Raw genomic sequence first — 20,452 nt, forward strand, 5'->3', positions numbered from 1 at the left:
TTAACATAAACTCAGGCGTGGTTGAAAGGGGTTTGTTATGAATATCAAGGCACCTTTATTGCTCTCTTCACTTAGGTAATGTCAAGGATTATAGGAGCTCTATGCCAGAAATGGGGACGAAGACCAAGTATATATTTCTTATTATACATCACAATATCACAAAGGGTTTCAGATGAAATTCAGTGACATCTAAATGTGAGGGTGGAGGTTTCAGTCTTCTCTGTAAACTTTTAGCTTTCCTTTTTCCACCTGAGAGCTAGAACAATGACCTTTTATGGGGTAATCTAGCCACCACTACATTCTACTCTAGAATATACACCTACCACAACAATATGCTGTACACTAGAAGTGGGTATTTGGGGGTAAATTTGATCATATTTTCCCTTGTATGGAAGCCTTATGCATAATGCATACACAGAGCTTCAACAAGAAGCTTTCAAATAAGTGCAAAGTCATGATGGTTGTAAAAAAACCCAAAAAAATCCAAAGAGGCAATTGAATGGTTTTCACAAAATATGATCAGCATCCAGTTACGAATGACAACATAAATGTCATCCAAAGATACGGGAAGCGAAATCTTACGGTTGCGATCAAAGTGTTATTTTACAGGAGTTAATAAACACTAATACCTTGTCCCGCCTACTTAAAAAAAATTAACTCCCCAAAACAGAACCACAGGCTGCTTTTAAATGCAAACATGCGTTGCTTTCTCTGGCCATTAGATGTCGCTGCAGTAACGGAGTTTATCTGAGCACTACCTGAGGGTATGGGAGCCTTGCAGCTGGTGATCACCGACTAGTTAACAACCCCCTAATCCCTGCTCAAAATACATCTTCAGTTCGGAGAGTAAGGAACCTAGAAACAACAGGCTAACCCTAAATTCTGTTGTGGCTGTTGTTTGTTCCTGCAGAGCACTCAATCCAACTTCTCCAAGAAGAGAGAGCTTTAATAACAGTCTCCCCGCCACCCCCCGTGGGAGCAGGCAGGGTTTGCCCGCAGAATTTATAAAGAGAGAGCTTTGCGGGGCAGCCGGGCTGCTCTGACCTGAACACACTTAATGGTAACATTTGCATTCCATCGGCTTTCCTCCTCACACTGTCCATCAGGAAGCAAATCAATGTCAGGTATCTGTTAGATAACAAGCTGGACAGGGAATTTCCTGAACCCCATACCGACTGGCCACTTTGTCTGAATGTCTCATTCTCCTAATGTATGCTTTATCCAGACACACACAAAATCTGTCCGTTTAATGCCGCATCGGGTTGGAAGTCTCTTGAACACTAATGACAGTAATCATAAGTCTTGTTTAACCAGCTGAGCCCTTCCTTCACCGTGCTTACACTCATTTTATTCCTTTTTCTTTTTCTCACCCCGGCTCCTGGCTGGCATGCTAGAGACTGGAGAGGTAAATAAATTATGCATGTGCATGTTTTGATGGGATGGTTTCTGGTGGGAAGGGGGTGAGTCAGCCCTGCGCACAGATAGGATGAGGTGCCCCCATACCTGGGGCGCTTTCATGGCCCCCAAGACCACCCTGCCTGAAATGCCCTTGGCCACACTTCAGCACATTTCAGCTCAAGCTCTTCTAGGTATATACCCAGCCTTTCCACTTTTGTCTCTCCCACACCTGGCCCTGAGCTTGGGACCAAAGAGGCTGGCAGCACTTAGTGTATTGAGAGGACAAGTAGAACAGTAAAATACTGATGGAGATTAGTTTGTCTGATGAATCTGTGGGCTCTCCATAAGGACCAGGGAGTCCTGAGCAAATGGTTCTCTGGACAGTTCATGTGGAAAAAAAAGAGGAAGATAAGCTGCCCGGAAAATCCAGGGAGCAGCTGAGAAGGTGGAGCTTTGGAATCTGGTGGGCCTTCTGAGAGGATCAGGAGGGAGGCACCAGGCACAAGCTCAGTCTCCCGCAACTCTGCCTGACCCCCCTCCCTGCAGCCCGTATTAGGTGTCTCTGTTTCATTAAACATAAAACCAAGTGTTAGCCTGTTGCTTTCTACCCAGGGGACTTCGACCCCATCAGGGCTCACAAGGCAAGCAGGATTAGGCCAGGTCAGCATTTGAACTGAAAGCACATAAGATGAAGGACAGAGGTAGTATCCAAGGGGCACAGCTGACTGAGCAGAAAAGGCACGGTCCCTGAGTGAAGAGAGGGCCCCAGCTGTTCAGACAGATGCTTGAACCTGCCTGAGATGCTGAACTGCGCACGTAGCTTCATCCATTCCCGCCAGGGCGCCCCGCCCCTCTCGTGGTTCCTCCTGCTCAGATCCACATCCTCAGCCCTGAGCCACATTTCCCGAGCCCTGGTCCCACACTTCTCACTGTTTGCCAGACGCTGCCATTTGGCTGTCGCCTCTCCAGGGTCACTTCTAAGTATGTATCAAACTGTCTTCCCAAGGTTCTGCATTTCAGTGCTGTCATTCCCCCAGCCACCCAGGCTGCAGACCCGGAAGTTGTCTTTGACTCTTTCTCTTCCCCCTCCCCCAGTCAACCTTGAACCCAGTTGGGTCTTCATTCCTAACGCTCCCACGTTGGTCTTTCTTTTTGTCACTGTCCCTGCCCTAATCTAGGACCTTATCAGCTCATACCTAGGCTACTGCAGTAATCCTCTAATTGGTCTCAGGATTAACTCTGAAACTGATCATAAGCATTGGGTACTAATGTACCAGGCACTGTGCTAAGGGCTTTATGCTCATTATCTCATTTAATCCTGGCAACAAACCTGCCAGGTGGGCACTGTGCTTATCAAGCCCATTTCACAGAGGAGAAAATCAAGGCACTGAGAGGTTCTGTAGCCTGCCCAAGTTCACACACTCAGTCACTGAGTAACCTGAAATGTAACTTATCGCCAGGGCCAATATTCATTTCAGTCCCCTCCAGCCCAGGCTTCTGCCAGATGAATTTTCTTAATATCTGCCTGCGTTGTGTCCTTTATTGCTCTGAGAGAATAAAGGCTGAGCCCCTTGGCCTGGCAGGCTGCCCTTACCAACTTTGCCGCGCTCATTGCACAGAGGCCCCCTATATCAGGAGTCGCAAAATCAGATGCCGGCAGGAACTTGGAAGTAACAGGAAAAAGAGAAAGTAGGGAAATGCAGGTAACATAACACTCACCCCCTAGAGAATAAGGATTCCGATGCAGTCTGAGCCATCCTGGCTTTCAGAAGCATTCTGGAGCGCTAACTGCACTGTGCTCACAAAATGTGACCAGCATCTAAATATGAATTGCAGCGTGGAACAAAGTGGGCCAGGGGAGGCTGCAGCAAGTTCCTCTTCTCCAAAGGATAGATGCCATTTAGAAATGTGGGCCCACTTTTCAAGGGAGCCTGAAATCCAGATTTTTATGTAAGATCCCAATTTTTCAATGTTGGCAAATAAAAATTGTTAAATCCTGCCAGGGCTAAACAGAACATGCCTTTTTCTGACCTCTGCTCTGTTCCAGCCTCCAATTCAATCAAAATTATCTTAGCCCCCCTCCCCCATCCCCCTGAAGAATAAGTGTATTTCACATTCCTGTCCCCTCTGCCTGGAGCATCTACCTCCATCTCACCTGACATCTGCCTCGTCGTGGCTGTCTCTTCGGACCTACAACAGCACACATCTGTTGCTTTCGTTTGATAAAGGAGTTGGCTTTTCCTACCCCTCAAACAGCTATCCTATCATGATGGATAAAGGCAGGTGTTTTGCCTCTGTAGAACCACAAATGGGGGTGTTCCCTACGGCCTCGGAGGGGATTCCGGGGTAGGAGAATCCAGGTTAACTAACAGGATTCTCTGCCGATAACTGCAGATGCTGTTTTCACTGTCACTCCCACCCCACCCCCAAGGGCATATTTTGTTCCAAAAGCTTTGTGGGTGAACAACCCCTTTTAAATGATGCTCTTAGCCTGTATGTGCGCTCTGGTCCAGCTGGTTTATTTTCCACAGCATTTCTCCGCGTGCCCCACCTTCTGCCATCTCTCCACCATTGCAGCACATCTCCACCCTGTCTGAGCCCCCTCCTGAAGCCTTCTCTCCCCTCCTCAAGAGGAAGAAGTCTCCCCATTCTGAACGCCCAAAGCTCCCTCTCGCTATAGCTCTCAGGCCCATGTCACATATTTCCTTGTATCGTAATCTTCTGTGTCCATTATTCCTTCTAGACTTTGAGCTCTTTGCCTTTGGGACGTATGTCTTACACGTTTGTATGTCCCCACAGCACATAGCCTCATGTAGCAGGCACTCGATACTTGTTTAAAAATGAATGAAGTTCAGGGCCGGCTTCTGAGATCTCACTGCCTTGTGAGTACAGAATTGAACCTTAGCTGCTGCTGGGTGAGCCTCAAGTCTGTGTGCTCGTCCCTACCCCTGCTGAAGGTAAGAACAGCCTGCCCTTTCCCCGGCCTGCTGACCTAGGGAAACCTCGGCTTGTCCCCTGTCTCAAACTGCCTGCAATCCTCGCTCTGAAAGTGCACTATCTCCCACCCCCTACCTTAGCTCTCCAGTTGTGTATCGCAGCTCCAACAGCTGTTACCATTTCAAGATAAGTAAATATGCTAAAAGGACAGAGTAAAACAGTCTTGATGTACACCCCCCTCTTCATGGCAACCTCCCACCGCTTTGTACAGTGCCTGGAAGTGCCTGATGAACCAGCATCATAGCACTTGTATTCGTCAGTTTGTTGACTTCAGTAAATGTGATATGAATGAACAGGTCTAAATCTGTGCCCTCCTTTGGTGGGGAGGCTTTTGTCAGGGGTAAGGATGGGGACAAAATATGTCTGGAGGAGGTAACGAAAGGAAGGTTTTCCCTGGAAATAAGAAATTGTGATAATGTGATAAAACTACCATTTATTGGTCATGTGATACAGACCAGGCAGTTTATTATCCCATTCCATCCTCTTTATCGACCCTGTTAAGTATTGTTATTATTCCTAGTTTCTAGGTGAGGAAATGAGGCACAGAGAGGGTAACAGTCACTTAGCTAGCAAGTGGGGCGGGGGACTGGGATTGAACCTAGGTCTCTCCTTCAGGCCCATGCTTTATCCACCAGGACTGTAGGGGCTTGGTCCTAGATGCTAGGTAATACGTTATTTTTTTTTCCAGTTCCCTTGCCCCGGGTGTGGGAGTAGAGGATGAGGGAGAGGGAAACCTAACCTTGAGATTCGGGAGCACTCGGCATCAGTCGAAAAACACAGTAGTGCGCAAGCTCAGAAACAGGCACGAGGGCGGCTTTGGCCAGGGAATGGTTAACTCAAGTTGGAGAAAAAAAAAAAAACCTTTGGAAAACCAGGCTGTCGGCGGCTCTGGCTTTCTTTGGCCACTGGCAGCCTGACAGTGGAAGGCTTGAAGCCGGCAGGTTGGAATGAGAAGCAGAGAACATTCAGCAGCCATGGACCTTTGGCCGCCGCGGACTGGCCACACCGCTCAGACGGACTGGGAAGAAAGCCCCTCCGGCTCACCGAGCCCCTAGCAGAGAAGGTGCAAAGCCCCAGGAGGGGAAAGTAGATTGTTCTCATCACACCTGCTAGGAAGCGCTAAGCGAGTTTCAGATGTTCCACCTAGCTCGACATTTCTTGGTTGACATCGTGTCTATTGTCAGTAGGAATAGAGTTCTATTTCCCCAGCACAGCCAACTTGCCCGATGATCCTGAAGTACGAACACTGCTGGGTTCTAAGCTCTCGGGGTCATGGGAGAGGATGGGAACCTTATCTTTTTAGTTCGTTGCATTTTTAACTCCTTGCCGTCATCTTGCTCTGGGGGTTGGCCCCTCTGGGGACTGACTTCTGCCTAAGTCAGTAGCATTGCCTTGGCGTTCTGAGAAAAAAGTATGCTTTTCGGATCCAGGTAGATGTCTGGACATCCCTCAGGCCAGGTGGCTTCGTTTGAGCATTATCGTTAAGGTGTAAGGAAAGGACAAGTCTCCCCTTTGTTTTTTCCAAAGGTGTAGAGTGCCCTAAATACTTTAGGGATGGCAGTTGTTGATCATGGAAACGAGACTCTCCCCTAGAGGGCAGGCGAGGAGGGAGTAGGGAGGAGCCTTCCTAATTCCACTCATTGTGAAATCACTCTGCCCTTTCTCCTGACCTGAGCTGGCTTACTCCTTCCAAGAGATAAAGTCTAGGTATCAAAATGGCCACCCTCTGCTAAGCAGACTTCTTTGAGCTCCAGCTAAACAATAACAGCAGCTAAGACAGGCGTTCCCCTTCCCCCTGCCTCCAGAGTGGGGGTGAAGAGAGAGGTAGGGGAAAGGGGAAGAAAGGTCCCAGAAAAGGCCTGCTGTCAGCCAAGAAAGGCCTGCAGCTGTGAGCAGTCATCTGCGGCTCCTGCTGTCAGGAGGAGATGGACACTGGGGTTTGCCCATCCCTCCGCTGGCCTCAAGCCAGCTTTAGAAACGCAGCACCGGTTTTTACCTCCTTCCCCCCACAGAGCTGTTGTTCATTTGTTTTTGACAGCTGTGTTCATCTTAAAGCTTTCATGGGCAGATTAGCTCATTGGTCCAGAGTGTGGGCTTTGGGTGCCATCCCTGTCCCTTACTCTTCCCGTGAACTTGGGTAAAAGCCACATCGCCTCTCTGAGCCTCACCTTCCTCATCTGTAAGGCACGGGGAGAAGCCTAGTGCCTGGCTCATATCCCCATGGAGAAGACTGAATTGGGTTAATGCAGATACAGAGCCAGGAACAAGGTAAACACTCAATATAAATACTCAGTAAAACCGAGGTACTATTTTTATTCTTGAAGCATCTCTTCAGAATCTACGCATGGCGTTGAAGGCCTGATTAGAACCATAAAAGCCGGGCCAAGTGTGTTTGTGTGTTTCCTATGATCGCTATAAACACACAAATGAGCTAGCATCGCAAGACCTCAAAAGATCTTCCGTCTCTATAGATAATGGTGATCAGGGATGGTAGGGGAGTGGATCATTCATTCGTTGGGTTAATTTAACAGGCGTTTACCTAGAGGCCACCCTGCGCAGGTACTGCCTATGTCTGTATTCCCAGCCTGCAGAAAACTGGCATCTGCCAAACCTTCTCCTGCACCCTTCCTACCCAGTCTCACTCCCAATCAAGGTGACACTAGGGAATTCTCTGGCGGTCCAGTGGTTAGGACTCCGCGCTTTCACTGCCGAGGGCCTGGGTTCAATCCCTGGTCGGGGAACTAAGATCTCCCAAGCTGTGGGGGGCAGCCAAAAAATAAAAATAAAAATTTAAATTTAAAAAGGTGACACTAAAAGTTGGCTCTTGGGCCACTGCTGCTCAGCACGCGCTCCACGGCCTCCCTCTGCTGCTCTCGCTTGCATGCATCTCAATTGCTTTCTGGCCCAGCTGCACTTTTGATTTCCCCGCCCCCGCCCCCAATCAGCACGTGGGAACTGTTTCCCTTCTCTTCCCAAGCAAAATACTAACCTGCTGTCCATTTAGTCGCTTCCCCCATGTCATTGCGGGCTTTCCGAGCAGGTCCTCGGGCACCTCGGCCAGGATGGGGGGGTGACTTGTAGGCTTGCCAAGCCGGGGGCAGCTGCCTGCACCCGTTTGTGTGGACGTCCCCACCACAGAGCCAGGGTGCGTCTCGGCTGTATGAGGATAACTCTTGGGGACCTAGCTCTGCCCAGAGAAACTTGGGCCATGTGGCTCACAGGACATAAAGGTCCTTTTACTTCAATACCATTGGCTTTTTTTTTTTTTTGGCTTGTTTGACTATTGGGGATTTGCCAAAGGACAAAAGCCTCCTACCACAACTGCCTTCCATGCATGTATGTCCTCAGATGGCTTGGGAAGTGGACCACTTGGTCTTCAGGTTGCGTCCCATATGGCTACAGAAGATAAAAGTTGTTTCCAAATACCAAGTGAAAGGTTTTGAGCTCCTGTTTGCTCCAACTAGCAGACTCTCTTTTTTTGTTTTTGTTTTCTTTCTTTGGTCTCTCCTTTTAAATGCTTTTTTTTTTAAATTAAGACTTTGGGGGTTTTGGGGAGCAGTTTTAGGTTCACAGCAAAATTGAGAGGAAGGTGCAGAGATTTCCCACGTACCCCTATCCCCACACGTGCGCGGGCTCCCCCATTACCCACAGCCCCCACAAGACGGGTGCATTTGTTACCAAGGATGAAGCTACACTGACACATCTCAATCACCCAAAGTCTGTAGTTTACCTTAGGGTTCACTCTTGGTGGTGTACATTCTGTGGGTTTGGGCAAATGTATAATGATGTATATCCATCATTATAGTATACAGGGTGTTTTCACTGCCCTAAAAATCCTTTGTGCTCTGCCTATTCATCCTCTCCCCCAAACCACTGATCTTTTTACTGTCTTCATATTTTACCTTTTCCAGAATGTCATATAGTTGGAATCATACAGTATGTAGCACTTTCAAATTGGCTTCTTTCACTTAATAATATGCATTTAACTTTCCTCTGTGTCTTTTTGTGGCTTGGTAGCTCATTTCTTTTTCATGCTTAATGATATTTAATTGTCTGATACCACAGTTTATTTATCCATTCACATACTGAAGGACATCTTGTTGCTTCTAAGCTTTGGCAATGATAAATAAAGCTGCTTTAAACATCCATGTGCAGGTTTTTGTGAGGACATAAGTTTTTTTTTTACCTCCTTTAGGTAAATACTAAGATCTAATCTAATCAGTACAATTGCTGGCTCCTATGGTAAGAATATATTTAGTTTTGTAAGAAACCACCAAACTGCCTTCCAAAGTAACTGTACCATTTTGCATTCCCACCAGCAATGAATGGGAGTTCCTGTCACTCCACATCCTCACCAGCATTTGTTGCTATCAGTGCTCTGGATTTTGGCCATTCTAATTGGTGTGTAGTGGTAATTGGGTTGTTTGTTTTCTTATTGTTGAGTTTTAAGAGTTCTTTGTATGTTTTGGATAACGGTCCTTTATCAGATATGACTTTCGCCAATATTTTCTCCGAGTCTGTGGCTTGTCTTCTCATTGTCTTAATTAATGCTCTTTTAAAATTAATATTCTACCTTTTGCATAGGTAACATATGCATATGATACAAAATCCAAAAGGTACAAAGAGTGTCCATTGAAAAGTAAGCCTTCCCCAACCTTTGTCCCTGGGACACCCAGTTCACCGCAGAGAAAACACTGGTTGTTTCCAGTTTCTTACCTGGTCGTTCCAAAGGTGGTCTATGCAAAGATACACATAAACGTGCACATTTATGTTCTTTTTGTTTTTAGATAATCAGCAGCATGCTACATATACTCTTCTGCACTGCTTTTTTCACCTAAAAATGTATCTTGGAGATGGCACCTTATCAGTCCAGATGGAGCTGCCACATATTTTTAAATGGTGACATAGTATTCCATAGTCTGATGTACTGTTTCTTTAACTAGCCCCCTATTGATGGACATTTAGATTATTTCCAATTTGCTGCTGTTACTAACAATGCTGCAACAAAAATCCTCGTAACACATCATTTCCCACAGGGGCAAATATATCTGTAGGATAGATTCCTAGAAATAGGATTGCTTTGGTCGAGGGTATATGAGTTTTACATCTTCATAAATATTGTTTAATTATTTCAGAACTCATGGAAAGAATGAACAACCTAAAATGTTGCCTCTGTTGGAAGGCCTCTATGGAGTTTATCACAGAAACAATCACGCACATTGCTTTGAAGCATTTACCTTTCATTTCTATCAACTGCAAGTTCGTTCCTCCTTTTCTTCAGTATGTATTAAGCACATACTGGATGCCTGGCATATTGGTAGATTTGGGGGCTACAACCACATACAAGATAGATAGACATGGTCACTGCCCTCATGGTATTTATAGTCTGTGAGGTGGGGGAGACATGAAAGAAATAATTACACACTAAATCATTACAAACTGTGTCACGTGCCAGAAAAGAGAAGTACAGGGTGACCAAAAGTGTTTACTAGGCTCCTGACTTAGGCTGGAGATCTGGGAAGACTTCTCTGAAGAAGTGGTGTTTAGTCTGATTAGTAAGAGAGACTTAGCTAGGCAGAGGGAACGGCAGGTTTGAAGTCCTAGGGGCAGGAAGGAGCCTTGAGTAGGACCAACAGCATGGATTAGAGGAGCAAGAAAAGGCCTTCAAGTTCATTTAGTTCCAGTCTCCTTACCTGACGTGTGAGGAAACTAAGGTTCAAAGAACTAAAGGACTTGGTCAAGGTTATGCAGATAGTGGCAGAGCCAGGACTAGGACCCGGCTTTCTCAGATGATGTCTGCTGCAGAATGCTGCATGCCCATCCTGGCAGCTGCAGATCTGAACTAGACGCCATGGGATAGTTGCCTGGGTTTCTGTGGAGGGAGGATTTAACTTCAGAGCCTTGTAGCTAGTAACCTGACATGTTTTGTGTCTCTTTGCTAGGAAGATACGGTTCGGGCAAATGGCGGTCTAGCGTTCTAGTCTACTGGGTTGGTTTAGTCTTCAGCATAATTTTCTCCAAGTTTTGGTTTTTGGTTTTTTTGGGGGGTTTGGGGATTTTTTTTTTTTTTTTTTTTGGCCTTGCTGAGCAGCTTACGGGATCTTAGTTCCCTGACCAGGGATCAAACCTGCACTCTCGGCAGTGAAAGCACAGAGTCCTAACCACTGGACCACCAGGGAATTCCTCTTCTCCAAGTTTAAATACTAAATAATAATGATAATGGTGGTTACTATATGTCAAATGCTGTTCTAAGCACCTTACATATGTTTCATTTAATCTTGACAACAATCCTATAAGGTAGGTGTTATTATTATTGTCCCATTTTACAGATGAGGAAATTGAGGTTCAGGAAGGTCAAGGCATTTGCTCAAAGTCCCAGAGCTAGTGAGTGGCAAAGTGAGGTCTCCATCTAAGCAGTCTGGCCTCAGGACCCATGTGCTTTCCCCAGGCGTTCTCACTGTCAGCAGCTGATTGATGGGCTCAGGTCTCAGCCTGAGCTGCCTTGTGCTATGGAGGGCCTACACCAGTGATCCTCAACCTGTCTGCATATCAGACTCATGTGAGGAGCTTGCCAAAAATGCTGACGTCCAGACCTCACCCTAGGTCAGTTAAATCTCAGTCTCTGGGGGTGGATCCCAATCACTGATGGTTTTGAAAAGCTTCCCTGTTTCGTCTAGCATGCAGCTAAAGGTTGAAAAGCACTGCTATATAGCCTTACCATTCCTTCTTTCTTTGGGGGTATTTTAGTTGGAGCTGCTGTAACAGAAATCCATAGACTTGGTGGCTTAAACAACAAGCACTTATTTCTCACAGTTCTGGAGGCTGGGAAGTCCAAGATCAAGGTGCCAGCAGATTTGGTGTGTGGTGAGAACCCACTTCCAGTTTGCAAATGGCCACTTTTTTGCTGTGTTTCCCCCATGGTGGAGTGAGAGACATTATCTCTCTTGTGTGTCTCCTTATAAGGGCACAAATCCCATTCATGACAGCTCCACCCTCATGACCTAATCACCTCCCAGAGGCCCTCACCTCCAAATACCATCACAGTGGGGGTTAGGGCTTCAACATATGAACTTTGGGGGCGCACAAACATTTAGTCCAAGGGGCAACCAGCAATATGGTTTGCCTTTGTGATCTGGGTATCTGTTTAGTATGACAGTTGTAGAGGTATTTATTCATACCACACCATGAGCTCCAGTCTTAGCATAAAGAATTCATTTGGTGTGCATGCTGTGGCACCCACATTCAAGGACGATGTGTGGAAACAAGTCTGTCGAGGGCTGAGGTAGTCATCGCAGTCCTGGGCATCAGGAACCAGTGTAGCTTAGTGGGGTAGAGCTTGAATCTGAGTCAAACAGACCCAAATTCAGGTTGATGCTTTTTTTCATACAGTCTGTGATTTGGGAGATTTATCCTTTCTCGGGCTCCATTTTGCCCTCTATAAAATTAGGCTAATAAGATAATACTACCTATTGCATGGGGCTTCTGTGAGGATTAAACGAGCTGGTACATGTCAAATGCTCAGTGTAATGCCTGGCACCTAACACTCTGTAAATATTGGCCATTATTTTACTTCATGGCCGTCCATGTGGCTTACTTGAGCCTGGTCACGGGTAAACAGTTGTATTTGGGAAAAACTACTAGTGACACTGATATTAAGGGGAATTTTGTTTGACATTTAATGAGTGCCCAGTATGTGCAATGAAGGGTATTAGACCCCAAAGAGCTAGGACAGTGAGGAAGGCCTAGTGCCTGCTCCATGAGCTTGCTGGCTGCCAGGCCAGAGATTGCATCCAGATAACTCACACCAGGTAGCCTGGACCACAGCAGAGGTCTAACCAATAACTAAGGGAGCACAAAACAGGAAAAGAACCTCGATTCAAACGAAGAAGCTATAAACTAATTATAAGGCGATCAAGGAAATGTGAACACGGATTAGATACATGATAATATTAAGGAAATATCATAGGTGTAGTAATGGTATCATATATTTCTATATATGTAATATACTTTATTTTATATTTTAGAGAAGAAGCCATTGTATTTTCGAGAAACATAACTAAATTTAAATTAAACAGATACATTAAAATGATGTCTTGCGGGCTTCCCTGGTGGCGCAGTGGTTGAGAATCTGCCTGCCAATGCAGGGGACACGGGTTCGAGCCATGGTCTGGGAAGATCCCACATGCCGCGGAGCGACTAGGCCCGTGAGCCACAATTGCTGAGCCTGCGCGTCTGGAGCCTGTGCTCCGCAACAAGAGAGGCCGCGATAGTGAGAGGCCCGCGCATCGCGATGAAGAGTGGCCCCCACTTGCCGCAACTAGAGAAAGCCCTCACACAGAAACGAAGACCCAACACAGCCATAAATAAATAAATAAATAATTTAAAAAAAAAAAAAAAAAAAAAAAAAAATGATGTCTTGCAAGGGATAGAGATGAAAAAAGATTGTCAATACACTGCTAATTGTTGAAGCTGGGTGGTGGAACTTTCCATTCATTTTACTAGCCTCTCCACTTTTGTATATGTTTGATATTTTCCACAATAAAAAGTGTTTTTTAAAAAAAAACAGGGACTTCCCTGGTGGTCCAGTGGTTGGGACTCTGCGCTTCCACTGCAGGGGGCGCGGGTTTGATCCCTGGACGGGGAACTGAGATCCTGCATGCCGCATGGCGCAGCCAAAAAACAAACAAACAAAAAAACACAGAGAGAGGTAAACTTCAAGAAAAGGAGGGAGGGAGACAAAGGAAGAGGGAGCAAGGAAACAAGCAGTTCCAATCGCAGAATCAAGAAGTTTCAAGATGAGGTGGCATCTGACCTGGACCTGGGTGAGGAGGATTTTGCCCATCAGAAAAAGTATACGTAATGTTCAGGAGGTAATGGGTGTGACTGGACGTAGGGCTCCTGGGGTGGGGGTAGGTATTAGTCAAGGTTCTCCAGAGAAACAGAACCCATAGGATGTATATATGTAGAGAGAGAGAGAGATGGATTTTAGTTACTTGGCTCATGTCTGAAATCCGCATGGTAGGCCAGCAGACTGGAGATGTTGCAGTTCAAGTCCAAAGGCAGACTGCAGGCAGAATTCCCTCTTTCTCAGGGCACCTCAGTCTTTTTGCCTCTTAAGGCCTTCAACTAATTGGATGAGGCCCACCCACATTATGAAGGGTAATTTGCTTTACTCAAAGTCTAGTGATTCATTTTTTTTTTAATTGAAATATAGCTGATTTACAATGTTGTGTTAGTTTCAGGTGTACAACAAAGTGATTCCATTTTATATATCTTCTTTTTCAGATTCTTTTTCCTTATAGGTTATTACAAAATATTGAGTATAGTTCCTTGTGCTATACAGTAGCTCCTTGTTGGTTATCTATTTTATATACAGTAGTATGTATATGTTAATCCCCAACTCCTAATTTATCAAATTAACAAAGTCTAGTGATTTAAATGTTAATCTCATCTACAAAATACCTTTACAGTAACATCCAGACTGGTATTTAACCAAATAGCTGGGTACTGACAGCGGCCTAGCCAAGTTGACACATGAAACTAACCATCACGGGGTGATAGTGGGAAATGATACTGGGAAGACAGGTGGGAGCCAAACTGTAGAGAGTTTCGAATTCTGTTAAGTTTTCTTTGGAAAACACTCCTTCTGGAAGTGTTTCTTTGGAAAATTGGGGGTTGGTGAAGGTTTCGAAGCAAAGCAATGACAGCACCTGATGAGTTTTGAGTGGTACCTGGCCGCTGTGTGCAGGAGGGAGAGGGCAGAGACTGGAGACGAGGGGATGGGTAAGCAAAGTCTCGTCCTCACTCAAGAGAGATGAGAGGTACTGGCAGTGGAACTGAAAAGTGTCTGAAGCATAGAATGTAATGCAGGAAGGAGCAGGAGATCAGACTGAGAAGCAGGCAGAGACCAGGTCATGGAGGGCCTGGTAAGCCAGATGAAAGAGTCTGGACTTCATTCTGAGGGCAATAGGGGCACCCTGAAGAGTTGAAGTCAGGGAGTAACCAGATCAGATCACCCTGGCCGCTCTGTGGGGAATAAGGGCAGGTAGACGAGCTAGCAGCGGTTGTGGTGAAGGTGAAAGATGATGTGGCTTGGACAAGGGCGATGATAGTGGGAAGAAAGAAAAGTGGACAGATTTGGGATACGTTTGGAGCACTAGCTGGTGAGAGATGAGATAGCAGAAGGTGAGGGATGAAGAGAACTTAAGGGTGACTCCAGTTTTGGGCCTGATCAAATAGGTCAATGGCGGTGCCATTTCCTGACATGAGGACAACTAGAGACAGTCAGGGTTGGGGTGGAGTTCTGAGTAGGACATATAAAGTTTGAGGTGTTTGTTAGACTTTCGAGTGGAGATGTCAAGTAGATAGTTGGTTACACGATCCTGTGGCTCAGAGGAGAGAGGGGGGCAGAGGGGAACAGAAAGAAAGCCAGTGCAGTTGAAGTGTAGTATGTGAGCAAGAGAGTGACACAAAATGAAACTGAAAATATGTACGGGGGCAGGTCACTCAGGGCCTGAGCCTTTGAGTCGTGTGCTACAGCCATCTCCTACTGGCTCAGGAGAGCTGATTATTAAATTGCAGCAAATTTGGGAGCTGGTTGACCTCACAGTTGGTAGCCTGCAATCTGCCACAGTGGGAGTATTTACACCATCGAGGTCAGCAAATGCTACAACTCAGGGCTTCCCCCGCCCACAGAACCAGTTGTTAAATATTTATCACTATATTACCACTGCAGCTTACAGACAACAGTAAGAAATTTATATTTTATCCTAAGTGGCTTTAATAAAGCCATTAAAATATTTTAAGCAGGTGAATAAAATGAGTTGATTTTTTTTAATCACTCTAGCCGCTCTATAGAGAGGGAGGGTAAGGAGTTTCAAACTTTTTATGTCCCAAGGGGACTACTAAGGAAGCTGCTGCGGTGGTCCATGTGAGCACTGATGGTGGCTTGGCGGTGAAGGTGGAGTGAAGGAAAGACATTTGGAAGATTGTTAGGGTCCTAAGATTGACTACAGATGGCCCCCGATTCATCACAAGTTGATTATAACTGACCTGTCATATAACTCATGTATATGAGTTATACATGAGTTAGACACTTGGTTAGTGTCTTCTGTTTTAGTTGTGGTAGGGGCTCTCAGGTTGCAAAATTATTACCTTGACTCATGACTGGGGGCTTTTTGCAGTTTTACTGGAAACCGGCAGAAAATAAATCAATAATATTATCTCATAGCAGAATAAGACAGTTAATTTCCTACATGAACACAATCTCCTTTTTTCAATATTTCAGTCTTACAGTAGCAGGAGGAGCTTCAAGTCTTGTGATTAGGCTGATTCTTTCTAAGGGAAAGGAGGCTTAATATCTGTTTGACAGCAGTTCTTTCTCGATGGGATAAGAAGGAAAGGAGGCCGAGTCGGAACAGTGCTAAGGTAAATGCTTTAAAATAAGACATTCGCTAAAACCCCCTGACCATTTTGGTTCCTGTAACTCCAGGCTGGAGACTCAGCTTGTTCATTTCATATCCTGTTTCTCATACTCTGGTCTGTGCTTGGTTGTTACTGTACCTCAAAGGGAAGGCCAAACCCCAAAGTTCACCCTTCGCCCTGATGGGGAACAGAAATCCCTTTTCCTACAGAGCTGAACTTCTAGTTGGGGGTAGGAGCAGACCAGTAAAGAAAGTAAATAATTACACCAACTATTAAAAGGCAGGGAAAAGATATAGGCCTGGTCAGAATCAGTTCAGTGAAGTCATGGAGACAGATGCCACAGTGAGTGGGTAGAGCAGTGAGTGGGGAGGTGGGAAGGGTTGTGCCTCAGCAGGTGAATGGATAACCAAACATCCACACAATGCAATACGACTCAGCAATAAAGAAGAAGAAACTAGTGATGAACTCAACATGGTGACTCTCAAAGGCATCGTGCTGAGTGAAAGAAGCCCGTCTCAAAAAAGTTACATGCTGTATGTTTCCATTTATATGACATTCTCAGAGGGCAAAACTATAGGGACAGAACAGATCAGTGGCTGCCTGGGGCTGGGGGTGACCTTGATTATAAAGGGGCAGCACAGGAGAATTCTGGGGGCTGATGGAGCAGTTCTGTATCCTGATTGTGAGGGTGGTCACACAGATCTGTACATGTGTTAAAACTCATACAACTAACTCTACACCAAAACAAGGTAACTTTACTGTATGTTACTTTGGGAATGAGATTGGGCAGTGTCTATAGGACAAAGATTGGAGGAAGGAGTCATTTTTAATTTGGGAGGGACTTGAGTTTATTCCTCTGCTAGGGGGGAAAATCAGGTCTCTTGGGAAAGGTGCCCAAGAGGAATTCAAAGGTGTGAGATCCAGGGCACCAGTGGGAAGAAAAGATGATCTATTTTCCCTACGAACTGGGAGGCAGGGTCGCCTGTCTAGGGCGGAGGACACGGTGTGGCGTGTGGGGCGTTGAGGGGTGTGGTAAGGTTGGGAAGAGCCACTGTGAGGAATGGGAAAGGATGCTTCCAGGGCTCGCTCTCCAGTATGAGGATCCAGCAGAGGTTAGAGACCTCAAAGCTTTGGTGGCACCGACCTGCCCCTTTGTGGATTCATGTTCAGCGGCTTGGAGCAGAGAAGGGGTTGGTGGGGAGGGGGGCGTGGAGATCAGCTGAAAGACAAAGGATTTCGAGACTAGGAACAAAAAGAAGTGCTGGGAGGACAAAAAAGGAGGACCGTGAAGCCAGCAGGGAAGTGGTGGCCTGGGAGACAAGGGAGAGGGCGTGTGACTAGAGGGGTTAGTGATCTGAACGCTGACGGTTAAGAGGCACCAGGGAGCGGGGGAGCTGGGTGGATGAGGACACGGGTCCGAGCAGTTCTCAAGTGTAAGATTTCAGAAGTGGAGACAGAGGACTAATAGGTCACGTAAGGGATTTGATTGATATTTAGAATAATTTCTACATAATAGTAATAGCAGCACTGGCTCATATTTATTGATCCTTTCCATGTGCCTGACACCGCTGAGTGCTTTGCATGCACATCTCATTCATTCTCACAGCAGATACTATTCTTATTTTCCAAATAACGAAACTGAGTCTCAAAAAGGTTAGGTGAGTTGCCCAGGGTCACATGGCCAGTAAGTAAGTGGGGCAGCCGTGGGCTAGAACCCAGCCTGCCTGACTCCAGAGTTTATGCTTTTCCGACTCTTATACTCTACTGCCTCTCCCACATGGAAGAGCTTGATTCCATTGCAATAAAATGCTATACTAGCCTCAGCTAGACATTTCAGAAACGAACCAAAGTAGGTGCGTAGCTTGAGGTAAACTTGTCACCATTTCTGAAAGCCAGCTATGAGGGGCTGTCCCCCTCACAGTGAACAAATAGAGTCCATTTGCATATAGATGGTATACTGAAAAGTTATTTCATCTGATCGTAAAATTGTTTTTCTAAAGGACAAAAGAGTTACTTTCAAAGATGGGGCATTTTGGTGGTCAGTCAGGATGGTACTGGGGGTGATGATGAAATCCATGGGGTGGCCAAAGGGGTGTAAAGGTGAGGATCACTGAAGCCGAGGTCCAGAAACTAGGTATGGGATGGCCTGTGACTACAGATGCCGAAGTTCCCTACGACGGTGGTGAGTGTGGAAGACGGGGAGCTACCAGGTGTCACAGGCCTCAGTGAATGTGGAAGAGTGGCCAGGAGGCCAGTAGCTCAGAGCAGGGACCAGGAGTGTGGTTCAGTGGCACGAGCCCCAGCTGAGAGCTTTTGGCATGAGAGCAGCAGAGTCAGGGTCTGGGAACAGAAAGAGGGAGCTGGAAGAATGCCCTGCCCTCTGCTCCCCAGCCTGGGACATCTGTGATGTGGGGAGATGAGCAGCCCCCACTTGAGAACTTCACAGAGGAGGAATCAGTTAAGACAAGGAAACAGAAGGCACTTAAAAAAGATGAAGGGCCTGAGAGGTGTCTACCACGTCCAAAGGGCATAGTTTGGGAGGCAGTGTTAAGTGTGAAGTTGAGTCCATCCCAAATGGCTGCTTCCTTCCAAGAAAAAATAGCCACAAATATGTGAATGGGGTGTCATGGCTTTACTGCATGCTAATATTCATTCTAAGCCCACGGAACAGGTAGAGCCCCGAGGCAACCATTCTTTATCATCATCTTGGCCAGGACATTGCATCCAGAGCCCAGACTTGAGACCTTGGCTACTTGACTAGAACCGTTATTTCCCAGTGACTAAATCACCTCATCCCATCTTCTGTTTCCTGCCAGGCTCAGAGCCCCTACCTTCCCCACTGTGGAGGAGTAGATGTCCATTTCTCAGGAGCAGTGGACTGCTTCCGGCAGATAGTGAAAGCCCAAGGGGTCCTGGGGCTCTGGAATGGATTGGCAGCCAACTTACTGAAGGTGAGAGGAGTGGTGAGTCTACTGCTTGTCTGCCTCTTTCACTTCTACCCTGTTCTGTGCCTTTGCTGCTCCCCCTACAGTTTGCATAGAAACATCTCCTCTAGCACAATGCAGGCTGGTTGTCAGCCCTGAAGAGTGGGGACCCTGTGCAGTGTTGGGGCATCTGACACCCCATCCCAGAGGAGCTGAGCATTTAGTGTAAAGGTTCCCAACATGTAGGTTCATGGACTCCAAAGGGAACTTAACCCCCTATCCTAAAATTGTATGCAAAAATATGTCTATATGGGCATCTGTGCGTCCCTCTGCGGAGAGGATCCATAACTTTCATCATTTTCCCAAAGAACTCCATGACCAAAAAAAAAAAAGTTAAGAACTGTGGACTAACCTTGGACTAACCTTGATGCCAAGTGATTCCTGATTCCAATCAAGACAAGCACATGTTGGGAATTCCCCAGCTGTCCAGTGGTTAGGACTCGGTGCTTTCACTGCTGGGCCCAAGTTTGATCCTTGGTTGGGGAACTAAGATCCTGCAAGCCGCGAGGCGCAGCCAAAAAAAGGACAAGCATATGTTGACAGGCAGTGTCAGGCTGCCTACATGCATATCAACCCAGACCCAGGCTTCCCCAGGGCGTGCCCTTCAATGGTTCTGCCATTCCTCTCCCCAACACTCACTGGGCCAGCTTGCATTTTGCCATCTTCCCTGATTCCAAAAAAGAATGACCATGTTGTATTGTCTACAGCCTTTATCTTAGTTTACCCTGATCCAAGTTGATTGCAGACGCACTGATGTTTTCTTTTAAGATTTTAACATGATTTTCATTTTCTTTTTAAACAGATAGTTCCATATTTTGGAGTTATGTTTGGCACCTTTGAGTTCTGCAAGAGAATCTGTCTTTACCAAAATGGCTACATCGTGTCTCCTCTGAGCTATAAATTGACCCCAGGGGTGGATCAGAGTTTGAAGCCCCAGGAATTACGGGAATTAAAGAAGTTTTTCAAAACTGGACAACTAAAGTCTAAAAAACCAACTCTTTAAAACTGAATGGAGCTAGAAGTGCACTGACTGAAGGTGTGTTGCAATCAGAGAGAAATGTAGCCTCAGAATTGTGCACGCGTGGAGTGACAAGAGGGTGCTCCTGTCTGCTGCTCTTGGAAATGAGAAGATTCGGCCATACCTGAGCTCCAAACTGATGGCCCTGTAAACACCTACGCCACCGAGGGTTTCCCAACGTGACCGTCGCAGGATGGCATTCCACCAGATTTTACAACAAAACCTAGCAGTAGTGAAATGTGCAATCTACACTCTGAATGTAAGTAGGCAATTTACACAACACCAAAGAAAGGGCATTGCCATGACTCTTCAGAGCAACATGTAGTTGAAGTGGCTGGGCAGATACCACGCCGGGAGCTCCGCCACAGGCTCACAGCTTACACCAACCCACAGCAGCCTAGTTTCACCCAGATTCACTCCAGGCTTCCTGGAGTGAATTCCTGATACAGTCCTGGAACTCATAATCTTTGCTGACTTCTGAGTGCACACACCATGGTGTAAATTATGCCTTATCAGAAACTAAATGAAAACATTTAACATTTAAAAGTTACCACTGTCGAGGAGGAAAACAAGATGGCGGAGTAGAAGGATGTGCTCTCACTCCCTCTTACGAGAACACCAGAATCACAAC

General features: G+C 46.2%; 1 protein-coding gene across 1 annotated transcript in view; it reads left to right on the top strand.

Moving 5' to 3' along the window:
- Positions 1 to 20,452, top strand: part of SLC25A43 (solute carrier family 25 member 43) — a 34,940-nt gene extending 14,488 nt beyond the window's left edge. Inside the window, exons 4-5 of the mRNA XM_036839121.1 lie at positions 18,636 to 18,770; positions 19,606 to 20,452. Of these exons, the coding sequence (XP_036695016.1) occupies positions 18,636 to 18,770; positions 19,606 to 19,806 (336 nt within the window). The 3' untranslated portion in view covers positions 19,807 to 20,452. The remainder of the gene's footprint in view (positions 1 to 18,635; positions 18,771 to 19,605) is intronic.

The sequence above is a fragment of the Balaenoptera musculus genome, chromosome X (genome assembly GCF_009873245.2).
Source record: "Balaenoptera musculus isolate JJ_BM4_2016_0621 chromosome X, mBalMus1.pri.v3, whole genome shotgun sequence".
Lineage (NCBI taxonomy): Eukaryota > Metazoa > Chordata > Mammalia > Artiodactyla > Balaenopteridae > Balaenoptera > Balaenoptera musculus.